We start from the raw sequence: 18398 nt of genomic DNA on the forward strand, positions 1-18398 counted from the left end.
ACTACTTGGTCTTCGCTTCGAAGTAATGGACTTACCTTTAGACGTTCAGAACATTGGAATACCTCAAAAAGTAGGGTCCGATTGAGGAATCCCTGTACAAGTTTTCCAAGACGTCGTCAACGTCAATCTCGTTGCACCTTTCTACTCAGCAAAGCTATGCGAATTCTCAAATCATAATAGGTGGTAGATTCACGATAACTCTCTCAGAACGACTAAAGGACCGCTTGGTAGAGATTGAAAACATAGGATGCGTGTCTAGTACTAGAACGGGATCATAAATATAAAATACTGTTATGCGACGGAGGGTCCGCATTTATATGACCTACAACTGATGCATAATTAACATTTACAACTTAAATTGCTAGACACATTTAAAAAAAGAAACGACGCTTGAGAGAAAAGGCATAGAAAGAGTAAGTCCAAAGGATAGTTTGAGCAAGAGAATGAACCGCCATAAATTGAACACCCAAAAACAATTTATGAAGAAGAATGAGGGCCATCGAACGAAAAAGAGTGTGTCTCCTTTGAGGTAGAACGCGTGGCCCGTGAATGTGATAACCAGCCTCCACTCTCCCAGTTATAACCAGGGTGATAGCGATCGCGCTCCCTTTGTTCCAAATCCGTTACACCGGTTAGTATCCTAGCCAGTCTTTTGAAGTCTATAGGCTTCAAAATCCATCCATCCATACCAGAATCCAAAAGCTTATCCCGCTCTTGTTCAAACAGCGAAGCAGAGACAGCGAAGATGGGTATCCGACCATTGAGCTGATGCGAGAGACGTCTATTCTCCTTCTCCGAACCAGGGTCGACGGACTCGTCTTCACGTCGTTCAACCTCTCTAATACGTTGTGAGGCTTCATATCCGTTGAGGATGGGCATGTTGATGTCCATGAGAATGCAGTCGAATTCTTGATCTGACTTGACTCGATCTAAACCCTCTTGACCATTTGTAGTGTTCACTACCGTGTGACCGTTCATGTGTAAGCGTTTAGCAAGGATTTTTCGATTGATGTCGTTATCCTGCGAAGCTGAAATTAGGGAAGAAAAGAGCGGGGCGTAGTTGACGAACCTCGACAATCAGGACCCTCAAGTTGAGCTTGTCGAGTTCTGTTGTTTTGAGTGGTTCTACATCGTCTGAAGAATGTGAGCGGATAATCCGAGGCCTAGACACTACAGAGCGTAGCTTTCCCGTGCTCCCATGTGAACGAATTAGTTCACCAGTGACTTTTACTGGGCGGACTGGGACAGAGGAATCTGTCACGCCGAAAGTACCAGCCAGTGATGTTTTTGGGCTGGCTCCAACAGTGAGTGGGGCTGGGGACGGTGACGGTGACGGTGACAAGTGACTGGAAGACAATGCCTCAACAAGAAACTCGATTTCCCGTTCCGCAGAGACGTTACTGACTGCTCGAGACCTGAACGAGGATGCAAGTGACGATCCGCTCGCTGACGTTGAGGACCCAGATTTATGTCCTTCCACGTTCAGTGAGAGGGGGATGAGGAAAGAAAATCGGCTTCCCTCATCGACCTTCGACTCAACACGAAGTTGGCCTCCCAGTTGCTCCACTATCCTCGCCACAACAGCCAATCCAAGACCTTTAAATACATGAACAAAGATTGTGGGAAAGAGAGTACATGGTGCACTCACCAACACCGGGTTCAGCACTGGTTTTTGGTTCGGACGATTCCACTTGTTCGAACTCACGGAATATACTCTCTAGCTTGTTAGTTGGAATACCACACCCGGTGTCTGCGACCACAATTTCAACGGCGGTGGAGGAGGAAGCTCTGAGCCCTTCTGGTTCACTGTACGTTGTACATCGAACAGATATGGAGCCATTTGCCGTGTATTTCACTAAAGATAACCTTAGTATCGGTTTCCGCAACGGTTGCGATTTGCTTACAAGCATTCGCAGTCAAGTTCTGCACTACCGTCTTGATTTTTCGGGAGTCTCCGACAACATTCTTCGGAGCATCATCAGTGTGTACTTGGAAATCGATGCCTAGTCTTTCGGCTTCCTTCCGATACAAGAAGGTAGCGTCTAGAATCGAATTACACAAATCAAACGGTTCATTGAATGACGTTTCATTGCCACTTTCCAGGCGAGTAAGGTCCTATGATACGCCACGGGGGCGTTCGATGTCAACGTCTTGGTACACAGCGGTGGCACTCACCAATAAGTCGTTGATTGTGAACAACAAGCTCTACGTGAGAAAAATCGTGAAAATGCCATCAAGAAGCACAAATGAATGCTCACCTTCGAAGCGTTGTAGGATTGACTGAGGTTATCTCGTGTTTCCCCGTCTAAAGGGCCGTTGAGAGCCATTTCCAGATAGCTAGAGACATGTGAGTTCAAGAAACAGAAAAAATACGGATAAAGGCGACAAACTTGATTATATGATTAAGTGGTGTTCGAACTACGAAAGCCAGTCAAACCTGTCCCAAGCTTAGTAAGATGTATACACACCTTCATGACTGGCATTCGACAGTAACAAATTAGTCAAGTTGGTCGTTGCAAGGGCGCTTTCTTTCTGCCGCCAGACTTCAATGAACTGTACCAATGTTAGCGCGGGAAACGAGGGATCAACATGGATGGACCATACTTTCCCATACACTAAAGACAGCACGCCTGCTGTCTCAAGCTGTTCATCTGTCCAGACCCTACATCTTCCCGCCAGTTTCTCCGACCATATCTTGAAGGACTTTCGAGGTTCAAGGACAGCTTTTTCTTCATTACCTTGTTTATACGGTTTCCCAGCCCACTGAACGCATCGCGGTTGACCTCGGCGTAGGAATGCAATAAAATCTTGGCCACCACTCGATAGCGGGACGTACAACAGCCCAGCCACAACTTCTAAGCCAGTAGAAATTTTGAGGTCAGGAAAATCGACTGTGACGGCTTGAGAAACCTGAATTGAGCTACCAATACATGTTAGTCTCACTTCTGTATAAAAGGACACGACCTACTTGTAGCGCTTCAAACGTAGGTATTCCGCCATTATCAAGATCTCCTGTCCATGCTGGTTGGGTCCAAGTATCTTTGCTCCGTCGCCAATGACAAGAATTCCGAAGTCGGCGTCAAAAAGGCCGAGAAGGTCATCGGCATTAGACACAATATAGCCAGTCTGCACAAAATGTTAATGGCCAGAGCAATCAGACAGCATAGGTATTACCGGATGATTGTCGGAACTGATTGTATTAATCTAAAAAGGAGTGAATGGTAAGGTACCAAGCATCCAAGAGTAGATGTCAACAAACCAATTTCCGTGTGTGAAGCCTTTTAGCATAACTCAATCTCTCGATGTTCCTGGATATCGACTGACTGAGAAGTCGCAACATTTGACGGACTGGGAAAGACACTCTCATTCCGTGACCACCGTAAGAATGACACGCGACTAAACCCCACAAAGTGCCGAATGCCATAATTGACTGCAAGAATACTCGTTTGGATTTGTGCCTGCTTTGAGGGGATGCGAAACGCTCACCACCGACATGGACGCTCTAACGCCCATGTTCTTGAGGTCTGGAAGTGTGGCGTTCAGTACAAAGTTTATAAGGTTTACGTAAGAGATCCCCACATTGTACATGGATAGGACTCATAGCACGAAGATAGCAATGAGTCATATTCAAGGGAGGGTCCAAGTCTTCTTTGCTTCTGACGACTAGACGTGCTGTCGATTGATCACGATCATACAGAATACGGACTTTATCTGTCACAAGGTCAAATACACTGCAAGAGAGGAAGTTGCAACCTGAAGAGAACGCACTCAGTTTGTAAAGTTCCCTGGCCTAGCTCACGCGTGCATTAGTTGCGGGTCTCGGGCTATTGAATAAGTGACAACTTACTTGAGCCGGTATGTCGCCAGCAGGAAAGTGTAGGCCCATATACAAATCATGGGTCTGGCTCCAGTCGACCAGCTCAGCGACTACCTGGCCATTCCACGCCTCATCGAACTGGTAAGCGAGAACACGATGAAACTGTGTAAGGTCCTTGATCAATCCAACAACTATCTTCAAGAATGTGTCCAGGTCTGGAGCAGTGCCCAACTGTTCGTTGATCTGTGCCATAACCGCAAATACGTCCATCATCCCGACCGCTCCTGCTGGCTGAGCTTGAGCATCTCTGCAGAGTTGTGAACGCCGTTGGGCCCTACGCGTCCTTAAAGGTGATTGACCATAGCCAGGCGAATTACTGTCAATCGGTCCCGGCATTTTGGACAATCGGCGAAGTCGTTCGAGTGCAAGAAGCGGCTTTGACCTCGAGGTGGTACTTTCAAGAATTTCCTCCGTGCTTGGAGTCCAGTCTTCATTGCCATCTAATCCTGTTGCAAGAGGTGATTTTTGTATTGGGTCCGAATGGGGATACAACGGCCCTAGAGCACCATCGGGGGTTATGGTATCTGTAGACTGCGACTGAGACATCAATGAGGGAGAGACATCAGATTTAGGTATTGGACGAGATGTGCCCATCGACGACGGACTTGGCGAGGTATTTAAGGAGGTGGCCGATGTACGCTCGGATGCATCGGTCACATTTCCACCTGTTCCATTCTCACTCCCGCTCGCACTGTCGGACGATGAAGAGGCTCCGTCTGAATGATTCTCAGTGCTACTGGATGGAGAGCTTACGCCAGATGTTCTGGAGGGAGAAAATTTCGACTGAGCGAAAATCCTAGATCCTGGAGGCGGGTAGAGAGGGTTCAACATGTCAACTTCCAACTCGAATTCCATTATTATCACGCCATTGTGCGACGTGATAGGGGCTTCTGAGCGGTATGGACTGGGTTGAGGTCGATGTATGGCAACCCAACAGGTCCATTTCCGCCTATCACTTTGTGGACCCTGGGGGGCATGCATTTCAGCGGTTGTTTCGTTGGGAAGCCCGGTACCTGGAGCGCCGTATCCAGACAAGAGGAAGACATGGGGAGCATCCTGCTCACAGTCATCCTCCACTGACAGCGTAGATGGGGGGATGGAATGAGGAGATGAATTTGGGTCAGATAAAAACTGAATATTATCCCAGAGAAGTGCAGCTTGGGAGTCCAAAAGAGTGTCAGTGAAACACTCGAGGGAGAATAGGTACTGAGGTGATAATCCTAATAGTTCGGTTGCGTTCTGATCCATGTCGATATCAGCGATCAATCGAACGAACGAAAAGAAGGTCCACACATACTTCGGAAACCTGGCGGATCAGTAGCCGATCCTCCAGTTCTTGCACAGCGATCAATACACCGAAACCTTGAACTGCCCCTGGAGTTCGAATAGGCTGCAAAGGAGTAGCATGAGGCGAGAATGTAACAAAGATGAAGGGCACTCTGATTGCTTGCCAGGCTTACCTCGCCCTCACAAGCTGTGAGTTGGCCCTCTCTTCCAGTGACAACGTGATGTCCATTCTCATCTTGTATGTATCGAAAACGAACAGTAGCGAGAGGTGGAGCAGAGGAAGTAGATGACGCCTCTGATGCGGACCGCCGAGACCCACCGAGGCTCCCCCCGGACGAGAAATCTTCTGGTGTCAAATAATTGGACACTTCGCTGCTACTGGCATTACTGCGGGCCGATGAGTTGGGTCGGCGGTTGTCTGAATCTTCCGCAAGGTCGTTGGGGCTTATGGAGTTTGATTCTGATGGCTGACGTGAGGGAAGATGAACGAGCCCGAGCCCTGAGACGTTCCAAGCCGGATCGAATGTTGAGGTTGAAACAGACCCGGTGTGCGGGAGTAAAGAGGTATGACGGGAGGTGAACGCCTGTCCAGAAACCATAGTTAAGGGAGGGGGATGTCGTGCATCGTAAGGGTATTCAACAGGAGAGTGTTTAGGTGACGTTACGTCGAGTTGTACGAGGTCCGGAGATAGATATGTTGGGGTAGCTTTTAAGTCATCAGGGTATGAAATTTGATTAGAGGATGGAGCAGCACTTCCGTGCTGAACAAAAGAGCGCGGTAAACTAGGAGATTCTTCGCCAGCAGGATAATGCTTGAAATTTGGAGGTGAATTTGACTTGAGAAATTTCCTAGTTTCCCTACCGGAGACGACGCGATTTGACGCGGTGCTCTCTTCAAATGAAAAGGTAGTAAGACTCTTCGATCTGCGTGAACGTGCGTTGACGGCGGTTCCTGTCGATACGGAACGGGTGGAGTGATAGACGGTGGAGCTCTCGCCAGGAGTGATCGCATCATTTTCAGCGTCTAGGCGAGTGATAGTCTCAGCGAAGAGGATTATAAGCGATTGCTGCTGGACACACCTGGAGATGAAAGTCCCAACGGAGACACCAACTGTGACGGCTGATGAGGCTGAATACCGGATAGGAGAGATTTTACAGGGTATATAAAGGACGGAGAAAACGACGACTCAGCAGGTAAAGTGGGGGTCATGGTGGTCAAGGACGAGGAGCATGTCCTAGATAGATTCAGCGGGCAAAGCGTCGAAGCTTTGAGGAGTTTAGTCTCACCTCGACGACGGCGCAAACACCACGCTTAGTCATCGTCACAGACGTCATAATCAGCTTTCATGTTCCCACAGTAGTCCGGGATGTTTTTTCTTTGACAGCTTTCGCAGCTGCTACTTCTTCATTAACGGTTCAAAGATACACCAGTCTGCTTGGATCAAAATGCTGTCGTGCCCAGAGTGCAAGACAATGCTCTCAAAAAGACCTCCAGTGCCTTCGTTCGTTGAATTCGATTACCCACTTCTCGTTGCCAAGAAGTACTACAAAATTATCAAAACAAACGTTCTCAAAGTTTGCTTCGGGGAGGTTGGAAAACCACCGATAGAATATGTGTCAAGCATTGCCAGAATCCGTACAGACATGACCTTCTTGGCGACTGCACGTCCGACCAACGCGTTCATTCCAAGTTCCAGAGCTTTCCGACTCAGGTCCCATCAACCATATACTACTTTTTTCAGAATTTCTTTCGCTTCAGGCATGGCTCGGGCATATTTGTCCTCCAAGCGGCCCGCTTGAACCTTGATTTGTTCTTTTGTTTTAGCCGTACCAGCCTCCTGCAAAGGGAGCGTAGATGCTGAATCCAACGCGATATCAAGCAGTTCCATGATATATGCGTTGATAGGGTCCACAGAAAGTGCCTGAAATATTGACAAAGCCATAATCATATCGTGATCAAACACGTGAGGGAGCCGGGGGATCAAATCCGTACCTCATGGTATTTGACAATGGCGTTTTCAAGATCACCTGTGAGATGGTGAACGAGGCCTAAAAACCCAAGCGCGAGCGATTGCCGGGGATCGAGTGCCAGTACCTTCCGGTAGGTGTCCCGCGCCTCAGCGTAACGTCTACAAGAGTGTCAAACCCACAAGCATGGGTCAATCTCAGAAGCTTTGCACTCACTTTAGTCGGCGATAACAAGTCCCCAAGTTGATATAGGTTGTCGTCCAGGACTGTTGCGAACTCTGCGTGACTTCAGCTAAGGACAATGCCTTTTCAAAGAGTGCTGCCGCTGCTTTGTATCTGAACAAGGGGGCGTTCATCAAGTCTTATCATCCGGATTTCCAACGGATCTCTTACTCTCCGTGGTTATATGCCATCACGCCCCGTTCATTATACAACAGGGAATCTCCGTCACACATCGAGTGAGCGGCAGTAAGCGCCTCGTCCGCTAATTTGTAGTTTGAAAGTACGATTTGTTCCATTCCAACAAATGTCAGCGGGATGTGGGATCTGCCAACTTGTCGTCAGTGAGAGATTATTGAATAACGGACCAAGTACAGACCCTGGAAACATCCGTGCTGCCGTAGAATACGCTGTGACTGCATGGTCATGTTCACCCTCATTCGAGAAAGTGTGTCCGAACGCTATCCAAGCGGGGCCAAACCGCGGATCCATGAGCGAGGTTTTGCTAAAAACACCAAAATCAGCAAGGGTTGCTGCCATTGTCGATTACAAGAGGTCTGAGTCTCTCTGGACCAGATCGGTCGGTAATAACGGTTGGTGCTGGACTGACCTAAAGTACTGTCGCGCGCTGACCCAATTCTTATGGCTCAAGTACCAGATCCCAACGCCATACCAGCTAATGGGGTTTTCAGGCTCGCGATCAACCATTTCATGGGCAAGCAGGAAGAGTTTTGAGTGGAGATGCTTGAGGTGATACATGCAGGCGAGATGTAATGGCATGGTCGGGTTATGTATCGTGACGAGGCTCAGGATACTGCAAAGAAACCATAGGCGAGCGATTGGGTGCTTGAATGGGAAGAAACGTTACCGAGTCGTAATGATAAAACAATCCGACCAACGAAAGTTAGTATACAATGCATCAGCGAAACTGTAGAGAAGGTCCGGGTTATCACCAAGTCCGTACTCATCAACCAGTCTTTTGCGTGTTAAAGCTTGTTCCTCCGCGTGCTTGTATTTCCTTAAGCGTGTCGTGTAAATTAACTGGATGAAAGAAGCATCTTGCGGTGTTTGTGACGAGTAAGAGAGGCCCTGCACGAATTCCCACTCTACATTCGTTGGACCAACAGACATGTTAACAAAAAAAAAGTGGACTTACCTTCCTCCGGTGACAGCATCTCTCCGCTCACTAATTGCTCAAACGCGTCATAACATTTGACATCCAACGCCAGCGCCTCCATGAAGCAATTCTTTGCCTGATCGGCTTTGTTCATTTTGATCATTAACAACCCTCGTAAGTGGCACATTGAGGCCTCTATCTATCATTCGATAAATTGAGAGGCCCACAAGTAGCAGTCATTGCTTACTTTGATGCCCCCATCAATATTCGGTACTGTGGGACCACTGCGGCCTGTTTATGGTATTAGAGTGATATAAATGCACAGATTCTGACACATTACCAGAGTCACGGAATGGATTAGCCTCTCCCAACATTTCTGTAGCTGCTGCCCAGCTTCCTTGACGTACTTGGCACTGAGCAGCCAAGTAACGACATGCGACACTCATATCCACCAGTCTCGAAATAGTTCCATCATCTGGAATGTCTAATGGGCCAGTTGGTCCCATAGGTAATCGGGAGATAGACACAGTGGACGAGAGAAGATCTTGTTCGCGCCCTTTCCCTTTATGTGAGTGCAGATGTGATATATTGCCATTGGTTAAGTTGAGAGGAGGAGTGGATGGTTGTCGAGGAGGTGAAGTTGAAAATGGACGAGTAAGTAATCGTTCAGCCCGCGAGTATTGGTGTTGCATAAAATAAGTCTGTGCGAGCCAGAACGCGTCGTTCGGATCGTCTATGCACGTCGTCAGTCAAACGATCATGGGAAAGACATGCACAACTTGCTGGTCCAGCTCAGGATCTTATCCCCCCAGAACGCCGCTGTTTCGTAAAGATGTTGCATCAGAGCATCGTGTCTCCATAGCCTCATCCTATCGACCATTCCCCACTCGTACTCATCTTCGTCGTCAGCATCATCCTCTGAGTCTTGAAATATACCAGTAGTGTCGTTTGCGAGCGGGTGTGGGTGGCGACTTGCACTATCTTTCGGCTTCCGATGATGTTGTGGAGAGGATTTCAACGGAGAGACTTGGAGTATAGAGCGATTTGGGTCGAGGGCAAGAGATTGATTACGAGAATAGCTCGAGTTCGCGTCGTTGTATGAGTCGATGAGATTCTGGGGACCGAAAGAGAATGAAGAGCCAATGGAGCCTCGATGACGCGACCCTGAAGATGTTGGAATATGTGGAATTACTGGAATGACGAAATGAGATGAAGGAGGGGGTGTCGAGGTCATCGTCTGTGGCCTCCTGCTCGTCGTGGTTCACGTTGAACAAGAGAATTTGAGATTACGTAAGGTACCAATTGCCGAAAAAGTAAAAATTTTATATACATATGTTGCTCGAAATCGTTAGTCCCATCTTCTTACTCTTTCCCACCACGATGGCCGCTGAAGCTACTGTTCCCCGTCGCCGCCGACACTCGACTGCTACCCGAGACTCTGAAGCTACCGCTATTTTACTGAAACACACTCGGGCTCACCTCGTCGATCCTCTTCCTAGGCCGAAGTCAACCCCAGGAGAACGTCCTGCACAACGGCGCAGGCAAAGGAGTCCGAGCGTTAATGACGAGCCTATCGATAATGTGGAGGGCATGGAAATTGACGAGGACAGCAAGAGTCGTTACTTGGTCACGGGAGATGGGTCTAGTCACGAATCATCAGATGGCGAAGACTCTGTTATCTTTTTAGACCGTATTCCAGGCGATACGACAGACCGTCCAACTAGACCACTGCCATATTCCAAAACGCGAAAAATGACCTCAGTGTCAACCGTCCCCAACCAGCCAAAAATTTCATCCAGCTTGAATCCGAATGCGCAACCCTTCCCTACACCTTCTATTTCACCCCTCAAGTCGAGATCGTTACCTGAAGTTCCTGCAAACCCTCATATGTTACCCGTACAGGCCCATGTACCTCGTGGTGGAATTGCTTCCAATAATAGTCGGCGATTATTTGTCGTCCTGGAGCAGGCATGCTTAGAAGCTTATCGAGTTTCAGCAGGTTCCAAATCTGGGAGGAACGGAAAGGGAAAAGAGGGAGAAGTCAAGTATACATTATTGAATTGTGACGATCACCAAGGGATACTTGCAAAAACCGGCCGCGATATAGCAGATGCCAGACCAGACATCACTCATCAGGTGAGAACATAGCGTTCCTCGAATGAGCGAAAACAATGTCCCAGTATCGATGATACAGTGTCCTGCCACCAGGTCGAGGAACTTTGTTCCTTACCGATCCTACTCTCTATTCCTTATGGCTTTCTCCCACTAAACGTGCTTTACATTTACAGTGCCTTCTTACCTTGCTTGATTCCCCGTTGAACAAGGCTGGTCTTCTTCAAGTTTACATACACACTACCAAAGGGGTTCTCATAGAAGTGAACCCACACGTTCGTATTCCCCGTACGTTTAAGCGGTTCAGTGGTCTGATGGGTACGACGATTTCTTTTTACCGCAATCATCTTACTAACGATTCTCTAGTTCAACTTCTTCACAAATTATCCATAAGAGGTGTCAATGGCTCAGAAAAATTGTTGAAAGTGGTCAAGAACCCAGTTGTCGACCATTTCCCTCCCAATACCCACAAAATAAGTAGGCTACTATTCCATGTTTCGCTTCCATGAGTGATCGTTTATATCTATAAGCACTATCTGGTGATGCTCCCATTCGGCGTCTTTCGACATATCTTCCTACGATCCCGGAGACTCATAACATTGCTGTTTTCGTCGGTGCAATGGCGCGCGGTAAAGACGACTTCGCAGACGCCTATGTGGACGAGAAGATTGGTTTAAGTGGCTATGCACTCAGCGCTAGCGTCGCTTGCGGAAAAGTAAGTCTGACCTGTTCATTTGGAAGATCAGCGTTGGATTAATTTCTGTAATTAGTTCTGTTGTGCCCTCGAGGACTTATGGGATGTAGCTTAAATGCCGCGTAATTCTTTTCAATAGGTGTTCTTTGTTGGCTGTATTAACCTCCCATCCAAAATTCTGCCTTCAACCTGCAGAAATATTTGTACTTCTAGGCGTACCTTTACTTCACCGCTCGTGCTTCTGCTTTCAACCTGCAGAATAGCTATACTTGTACAACACATTGCATTCGAATTTCGTCATTTAGTCCCCATATTCCATCCTACACGCCTACCTGCCTATTTACTCGCATTGGCGATCCAACTCGTCGTGAACGGGGATGTATACAACAATGCTATTTACGTAAGGCAAGGGTAATCATGTCTCGTTTCAAAAATCCACATCTTCGCACTTCTGCATCGAAAAGCGTCTGCCGCAGAGAGGTCTTCTCATATCAAGCAGACAAACCAGAGGTTTCAGCACCATGCTGTAGCCAAGATCAGCTTGAACTTTTACACCAGCTCAATGAAACATTAGAAGCATCTCTTCATTCCAAATCACCCTCGTCCGTGGATGGATCTGAAGACAGGTCAAGATCAAAACGAAGAAGGATTGTTGGTGATGGAGGATCACAGATTGTTTGGACAGAGATAGCACCCCGAGAGCCTTTACGTGAGTTTTGCGTTGAAACTTTCTGGACGAGGCTTTGCTAAGATTCAGTGCTGGACTTGAAATAGCTGCATTGAAATTGATATCCAACCAAGAGTCGGTGCCAATAACACTTGAACCACGTCCTCCAAAACCACCAAAATGGTCTGAACCCCTTGTCTTTAACGATACTCACTGTATTCAATTTTTCTTCAGTTATCGAGAACGCGACTACGAAGATGACCGTAAGGCGTCCGAAGAGAGGCGGCGGCGAGCGCAAGCTGCTGCCGTGGATCTTGAATGGTTGATACATGAATCAAAGGTGCCTCATCAGGTGAATTGGGTTCCACGTCCTACAACCCTCTTATTCACCCGATGAAGCCATTTCCAGCTTCTACTGCAAAAGAATGTCGAGCAATCGCGAAAACACCTCTAGGGATACGGCATGAAACTGTACCTCCCATTGCCCTGTTCGAGACGGTGCAGCCGCTCCGCAAAACACGACCTCCAGTACCTGTCTCGGAACTTGTGCACCATCCTTACAAGGCAGCGAGATTACCTTTGCCTATGGCAAACATCGGGAAAGGATTGGACTCAGATGTTGATGATGCTGGAAGAAATCAACGGATACCAAGCATTGAAATTGGTGAGTACAAGAGATTTTGACATTGAACCATTGCTAAGACAGATGCAAGTTTGGGTGTAGCTTGATGTAGAAGCAATTCGGGAAAGAGTGGAATGCACAATATCAATGAAGTGGACCAAAGACTCGCCAGCGTCGGATCGGGCTCCTGATATCAAGGATGGGACAAGTAGAACGGTTCTAAAGGATTTGGCTCTTTTCATTTTCTTGCCGAAGGATATTCCTTCGTCTTGCCTCAAACTCTGCGTCTTTCACGTCAGACCAAATACACAACCCGAGAAGTCTCAGGATCTTGTGCAACGATCAATAAATACGAGATTACTTGACCCTGCGTGGGACCACTATTGTAAATTTCACGGAAAAAAAGCATTGTTTCACCAAGAATCGTTATGGAGTGAGTGCGAAGTAAATCTTATCACGCCTTACCAACTGTTCCGGCTCATGTTAGCGGTCATCAAAAGAGGGCGGTGTGACTATCTAACTAGCAAATTACAATACCCGCTGTCATCCGAAATGACGGTTTGTCCGTTCAGATTCAGACCAGGAATCCACGGTGCTCGCGGGCTGGGAAAAAACATAATCTTCTCGGTCTTTATGAAGATCAGCTTACCGGTACTCACGACGAAACATCACGTATAAAAATGTAGCTGCTTCGCATAACGGGCGATATCCCATGCTAAGCTATGCAACCGTCTAATTCCGACTCCAATCTGGGTGAGCTCGATGTCCTAATCGTCGGTGCTGGTTTTGGCGGAATTTACACACTTCATCTGCTGCGGCAGCTCGGACGCTCGGTTAAGCTCTTCGAAGCTGGGAGTGGATTTGGTGGAATATGGTACTGGAATTGCTATCCCGGTGCACGAGTGGATTCGAGTACGCTGGGTCCCCTTTTAATGGCGTCTCCGAAAACTGCTGATTGTTCTTCAGATGTGCCTCTCTATGAGCTATCTATAGAGGAATTGTGGAAGGACTGGACTTGGACGGAGAAGTTTCCTGGCTGGGCTGAGCTTAGGGAGTATTTCTATTATGTCGATTCAAAGCTGAACTTGAAAAAGGATATCCGTTTCGATACCCGTGTTGTCTCTGCTCACTACGATGCCAACACCGACCGATGGGACGTGAAAGCGGAAGATGGGACCGTCGCTCGTCCTCGATTTCTGGTTCTCTGCACAGGCTTTGCTGCAAAGAAATACATCCCGCCGCTTACGGGGCTCGAAACCTTCCAGGGCGTTTGCCACCACACTTCGGCGTGGCCGCAAGAAGGTGTACCGCTAGAAGGGAAAAGGGTGGCGGTGATTGGTACCGGCGCAACTGGAGTCCAGGTTATTCAGGAGCTAGGACCGACTGTAGGGCACCTCACGGTTTTCCAACGCACCCCGAATTTTGCGTTGCCCATGGTTCAGTCTAAATTAGACAGAGACCACCAACAGAAGAGGAAAGCCTTGTATCCGACCATATACAGAAGGCGGCGACAAACTATATGTATTTCATCTCATCTCCAATCTCGGGTCAACCAATCTTTGATGTATTTCCTTTAAGCTGGATACGATTTCAACCCTTATCCTCGCGATCTCTTCAGTGTCTCACGGGAAGAACGTCGTCTTTTCATGGAAGACCTTTGGAGCCGGGGTGGTTTTCATTTCATAGTTTCAACCTACCAAGACATCCTATCAAATGAAGACGCCAACAGGGAAGCCTACAACTTCTGGAAAGAGAAAGCGCGGGAACGATTACACGACCCTGACGTGCAAGAGACCCTTGCACCTACCGTTCCTCCTCACCCTTTTGGTGCCAAACGAGTGTGCCTCGAACAAACGTATTATGAAGTCTACAATCAGTCAAATGTGGAACTTGTCAGCCTCGAGAAGAATCCTATTGCTGAAATCACGTCGGACGCTATAATCACTGGCGACGGTGTTCGACACGAAGTCGACGTCATCGTTCTTGCCACCGGATTCGACAGCGTTACTGGTGGAATCACGCAGATCGACATTCGGGGGGTTGATGGTACGACGATCAAAGACAAGTGGGCGAATGGGGTGTATACAAATCTGGGGATGATGACGGGGAACTTCCCGAACATGTTCTTCCTGTATGGTCCTCAAGCTCCTACTGCGTTCAGTAACGGACCGACATGCATTGTACGTTCCACATTGAAATAGCGTTGTTATCAAATCGTATCTAACTCATGGTCTTATTGAGGAGGTACAAGGAGATTGGATCGCAGCGTGCATAAAACACATGTTGGCCAATCATCTTACGCGTATCGAGCCAACTCGGGAGGCGGAGGAAGAATGGCGAAATTTGGTAATGAACAATTCAAGCAAAGCCCTGTTTCATAAGGCGAAATCCTGGTACATGGGTGCCAATATCCCAGGGAAGCCGATCGAACAACTGAACTTTGTCGGCGGTATTGCCCTATATGACAGTCTTTGCCAGTCCAAGGCTGCGAAAGGTTATGAAGGGTTCATACTGTCGAGCATTGACAAAACGAGTGTAGCAAGGGTAAATGGGGTGTAATCTATTGCCATGAGTAAAGGGAAGAATGTTGAACTGGAATGAAGTTCATTTGAGTCGTCCGTCCCTGATTCATCATCACACGAAGGATCGCACTAGGTTAATGCTCCTTCCGGAAGAACCACAGCTGTAAGGCTGCAGGTCATGTAAATACAAATATAGATTGATTGTGTATCCGGCTAAGATAAATAGATTCCCGGGGATAACAATGTGCGAAAAATTATCCTTCGCCTGTCCGATGTTCGTTAAATTCATAATAAAAGGCATGGCGATCAGTATCACATAGCCTCCTCCAACGGCAACTTGAACTCATCGAAAAGCTCTTTGCGAGGCTTCATAAAATCCAGGTTATCGGCTGCGAGACCACTCGGCGTCACTGGCGCAGGAGTGCTGCTGTCGGAGCTGGTGCTTCCGAATAATCCGTACTTTCTTCCTACGATATCTTGGAGCCCTTCTTGAACGCCAATATAATCGTGGCTTCCCTCGAGTGTTTTGACAAAGACTATGTCACGTTCGCCCTCTGAGAATCGCTTCACCGTGCCAAAGTAAGGGAAATTGGTCGTATCCACTATTTCGTCCATTTTGGCGTTTCGGGCAGTGATTTGGTTCGTGAACCTAGACCATTGCTCCTTGCTTAACGCAGCAGGGTTTGAGGGAAGTTCAACGGAGGGAAGGTGGGATTCGAGGAAAGCATTGAAGAGAACTTCGGAATGTGTGTAGGGAATGTCCCAGTCATTCACTGAACCCGAGATCAGATGGACTGCGCACAGTAAAGAACGGAATAAGGTACCAACCAGCATGCGCAATCAGAACTTCCCCTTTGATTCTCTGTGGAGGCGAGAAATGAGGGGACGGTCGAGTGTATACAGTAAAGTAACTTACAGGAACGACACTGAGGGTATCAAATTTGTGTACTAGAACCCAGGAGACAAAGTCTGATTAAGGTGGGGAAATCAGAAAGCATCGGATTATTTAGGTCGACGACTTACTCATTGCGTATGGGATCATGGTAAGGGGTTTGATCAATGGAATAGTACCCATAACGTTATACGTCTTTAAGACTTCTTCAATACTGGAAAACGGACTCATGAGCACCACCGCTCTATACTTTAGGCCCTCGTCCGACAGCTGGGCAGCTAATCTTGCGCTTACTCCAGTTCCAAGACTGTGTCCCATGATGATAATGTCCTCTCCTTTAGCACCCTGACTGAGGAGCCACTCCCATGCGGCACGAGCATCTCGAATCAGGCCCTCTTCAGTGGGTGTTCCAGAGCTCTCTGCGAAACCGCGATAATCGATAGCCAACATGTTAACGTCCAGACGGGCAGTCAACGAAGAGTAGTGTTGAACTCGTGCATGAAAAGCCCTGGTAGCGGCGTTACCGTGAAAGAACAGAATAGTAGGCCGTGATTGAATAGCGTTTGCGATGTGGGGTTGAGGGAGTGTATAAGGTGTTGGTAGTGACTGGTAGATAGATTCTGCGAGGATAAACCACGAGCCTAGAGTCTCATTGTCGGAAGTGTGGATCTTGAAGTTATGGGTCTTGTTGACTACGTAAGAGTTGCTTTTAGCTTTCACGCAATGACTACGACTGAGGGCAAACATACGTGCAAGACCGTACTTTTCCGGAGCATCAAAGTTAGCGAAGAGTGGTAGTCGGATGGCATTTAGATAAATTGTGCTATATATATCGATATGCTTCAGCTTGGGGTTGAAGAGAAACAGAACTATGCGCACTGGCTTTGGAAATATGGAACTGCAAGTAAACCGACAGCAAGAACATAAACGCCTCCAAGGACAGCAAACGTGGTCCTGACCTTGCTGAAGAGGCTAGTTCCGCCAGAAGAGGCGACGATATCAGTTGTAGAGGACATCTCCTTCACAAGTGGATGGAAGGAAAAGTTGAACTACGGTCGGTCACGGGACCGTAGTACAGTACGAGCCGCTCTCTTTCCTTTTTAGGATGCCATCAACACCTTCCTCTTGTCGAGAAAATTTTCGGCTCATTATTTTTCATATGGAAATTATTCCGGGAATTATAAAATGTGGAGCGTGCGGCTTGGACGGAACGAAGTCTACAAGTACTATATAAACATACTTCTCTCTGAGAGAAGACAGGGATGTCACGGTTCCGTAACCGGCATCCCCGCTTAATTGTGACGCGTGATAGCCGCTGTCTTTCTGGCTGTCTGCCGTTGCCCTTGTTTGGCCATGTTTGGCTCAAACACCGAGGAAACACGTTTTTTTCGTTAATCGTCGTCGTCGCTGGAGGCGACGACGAACCAGGCATTATATTATGCTTCCTTTCAATTTCGTCGCTACTACCCTGCACAATCCGCTCATCTAATCAACCTCCGAATATCTCAAGAATACCCGAACCCTCAAATTATGAAACATTCACCTCCGCCAGTAATACCGACAACGACGTGGCTGCCAGCGCTACTCTCCCATGTACCACTCATCTCTATGGCAGCTGGTGCTGTCTTTTTGCAAGTTTTGCGATCGCTTTGGCCGGATTCCTACTATTTCACCATAAAATCTCTCACCTATTGGCATGGGTCACGCGAATGACGGGATCGTCTGGGGGTGCCGTTGCTCAAGAACAAGGGAAGGAATGCGAGTTTTCGGGAGCCGGTGGGGATACAATCAAGAGGTCCCAAATGTACGTTGTCCTCCCTTTTACCTTTCGGAGTCGTTCCGTAACCAACACTGAATAACAGATCCTCACAAATCCCTAGTGCTACGAAGAACTTAGTTCCGGAAGATGTGCAGCTACGTTGCGAAGAGTGGCTGGGTCATCTGGATAGTCCAGAGCAGCACAGTGCCTCAACAGGGAGTCGCATTATTCGCAAAGGTGAACTCGTTGCCTGGGTACGTTTTTACTTCGTGTTACTCATGTAGTTTAGCTCAAACAACCACATTGTTATCATCAGGCTAAGGAATTCCGCAAACGTTACCCAACACGCCCTCACTCTCCTCAAACAGCAACGGAGGACCTGTAAACGAGCAGATTCAACGATTGGAGTGGAGTTTCAACAGAGGGAAAGGAAGCACAGTCCCTTGTTGACGTTTTTTTCTTGTCTTCTTGCCTTTACATACAATAAAAGTAATATCTTGTCAGTACAGTAAGAGTACATGGTCTCATAGCAAGAGGCTAATACAATTCTTTGCTACACTCTTTTCGTCAGTGAATTTGTACAGGTTACCAAATGCGGACATGTGAGAAGAATGAGTGGGAAGGGCGGCGGGCGGTCCAGTGCTCGGAATCTTGTCGGGCCT

General features: G+C 47.7%; 7 protein-coding genes across 7 annotated transcripts; 4 read left to right on the forward strand and 3 right to left on the reverse strand.

Annotated features, from left to right (window-relative positions):
• Positions 1 to 213: 213 nt before the first annotated feature.
• Positions 214 to 6462, reverse strand: E1B28_012592 (uncharacterized protein). The gene is made up of 19 exons (XM_043157722.1): positions 6245 to 6462; positions 5338 to 6188; positions 5175 to 5267; positions 3848 to 5116; positions 3769 to 3790; positions 3580 to 3711; positions 3487 to 3524; positions 3260 to 3430; positions 3175 to 3204; positions 2969 to 3126; positions 2605 to 2920; positions 2469 to 2553; positions 2391 to 2418; positions 2259 to 2337; positions 2176 to 2205; positions 1905 to 2115; positions 1649 to 1855; positions 1070 to 1596; positions 214 to 1020 (listed from the first exon to the last, which is right to left on the reverse strand). The coding sequence occupies exons 1-19, from the start codon at positions 6372 to 6374 to the stop codon at positions 478 to 480; spliced, it is 4920 nt and encodes a 1639-aa protein (XP_043005090.1). The 5' UTR covers positions 6375 to 6462; the 3' UTR covers positions 214 to 477.
• A 197-nt stretch (positions 6463 to 6659) lies between these two features.
• Positions 6660 to 9750, reverse strand: E1B28_012593 (uncharacterized protein). Its single transcript, XM_043157723.1, has 11 exons — positions 9252 to 9750; positions 8809 to 9201; positions 8716 to 8759; positions 8508 to 8667; positions 8220 to 8457; positions 7962 to 8165; positions 7731 to 7856; positions 7526 to 7678; positions 7349 to 7468; positions 7158 to 7293; positions 6660 to 7086 (listed from the first exon to the last, which is right to left on the reverse strand). The coding sequence occupies exons 1-11, from the start codon at positions 9700 to 9702 to the stop codon at positions 6883 to 6885; spliced, it is 2229 nt and encodes a 742-aa protein (XP_043005091.1). The 5' UTR covers positions 9703 to 9750; the 3' UTR covers positions 6660 to 6882.
• A 98-nt stretch (positions 9751 to 9848) lies between these two features.
• E1B28_012594 (uncharacterized protein) lies at positions 9849 to 11389 on the forward strand (the record flags this gene model as incomplete). The annotated part of the gene is made up of 5 exons (XM_043157724.1): positions 9849 to 10604; positions 10757 to 10898; positions 10947 to 11057; positions 11111 to 11295; positions 11351 to 11389. The coding sequence occupies 5 exons, from the start codon at positions 9849 to 9851 to the stop codon at positions 11387 to 11389; spliced, it is 1233 nt and encodes a 410-aa protein (XP_043005092.1).
• A 302-nt stretch (positions 11390 to 11691) lies between these two features.
• Positions 11692 to 12665, forward strand: E1B28_012595 (uncharacterized protein; the record flags this gene model as incomplete). The annotated part of the gene is made up of 5 exons (XM_043157725.1): positions 11692 to 11983; positions 12049 to 12124; positions 12176 to 12293; positions 12341 to 12605; positions 12655 to 12665. 5 exons carry the CDS (start codon positions 11692 to 11694, stop codon positions 12663 to 12665), a joined length of 762 nt encoding a protein of 253 aa, XP_043005093.1.
• A 620-nt stretch (positions 12666 to 13285) lies between these two features.
• E1B28_012596 (uncharacterized protein) lies at positions 13286 to 15122 on the forward strand (the record flags this gene model as incomplete). The annotated part of the gene is made up of 4 exons (XM_043157726.1): positions 13286 to 13475; positions 13530 to 14084; positions 14142 to 14743; positions 14805 to 15122. The coding sequence occupies 4 exons, from the start codon at positions 13286 to 13288 to the stop codon at positions 15120 to 15122; spliced, it is 1665 nt and encodes a 554-aa protein (XP_043005094.1).
• Positions 15123 to 15397: 275 nt separating this feature from the next.
• On the reverse strand, positions 15398 to 17040 carry E1B28_012597 (uncharacterized protein; the record flags this gene model as incomplete). The annotated part of the gene is made up of 6 exons (XM_043157727.1): positions 16857 to 17040; positions 16727 to 16800; positions 16109 to 16669; positions 16002 to 16054; positions 15914 to 15947; positions 15398 to 15858 (listed from the first exon to the last, which is right to left on the reverse strand). Exons 1-6 carry the CDS (start codon positions 16991 to 16993, stop codon positions 15398 to 15400), a joined length of 1320 nt encoding a protein of 439 aa, XP_043005095.1. The 5' UTR covers positions 16994 to 17040.
• Positions 17041 to 17330: 290 nt separating this feature from the next.
• On the forward strand, positions 17331 to 18297 carry E1B28_012598 (uncharacterized protein). Its single transcript, XM_043157728.1, has 3 exons — positions 17331 to 17781; positions 17840 to 17990; positions 18053 to 18297. Exons 1-3 carry the CDS (start codon positions 17687 to 17689, stop codon positions 18119 to 18121), a joined length of 315 nt encoding a protein of 104 aa, XP_043005096.1. The 5' UTR covers positions 17331 to 17686; the 3' UTR covers positions 18122 to 18297.
• The last annotated feature ends 101 nt before the right edge of the window (positions 18298 to 18398 follow it).

This window comes from Marasmius oreades, chromosome 8, assembly GCF_018924745.1.
Source record: "Marasmius oreades isolate 03SP1 chromosome 8, whole genome shotgun sequence".
In the NCBI taxonomy this organism is placed as follows: Eukaryota; Fungi; Basidiomycota; class Agaricomycetes; order Agaricales; family Marasmiaceae; genus Marasmius; species Marasmius oreades.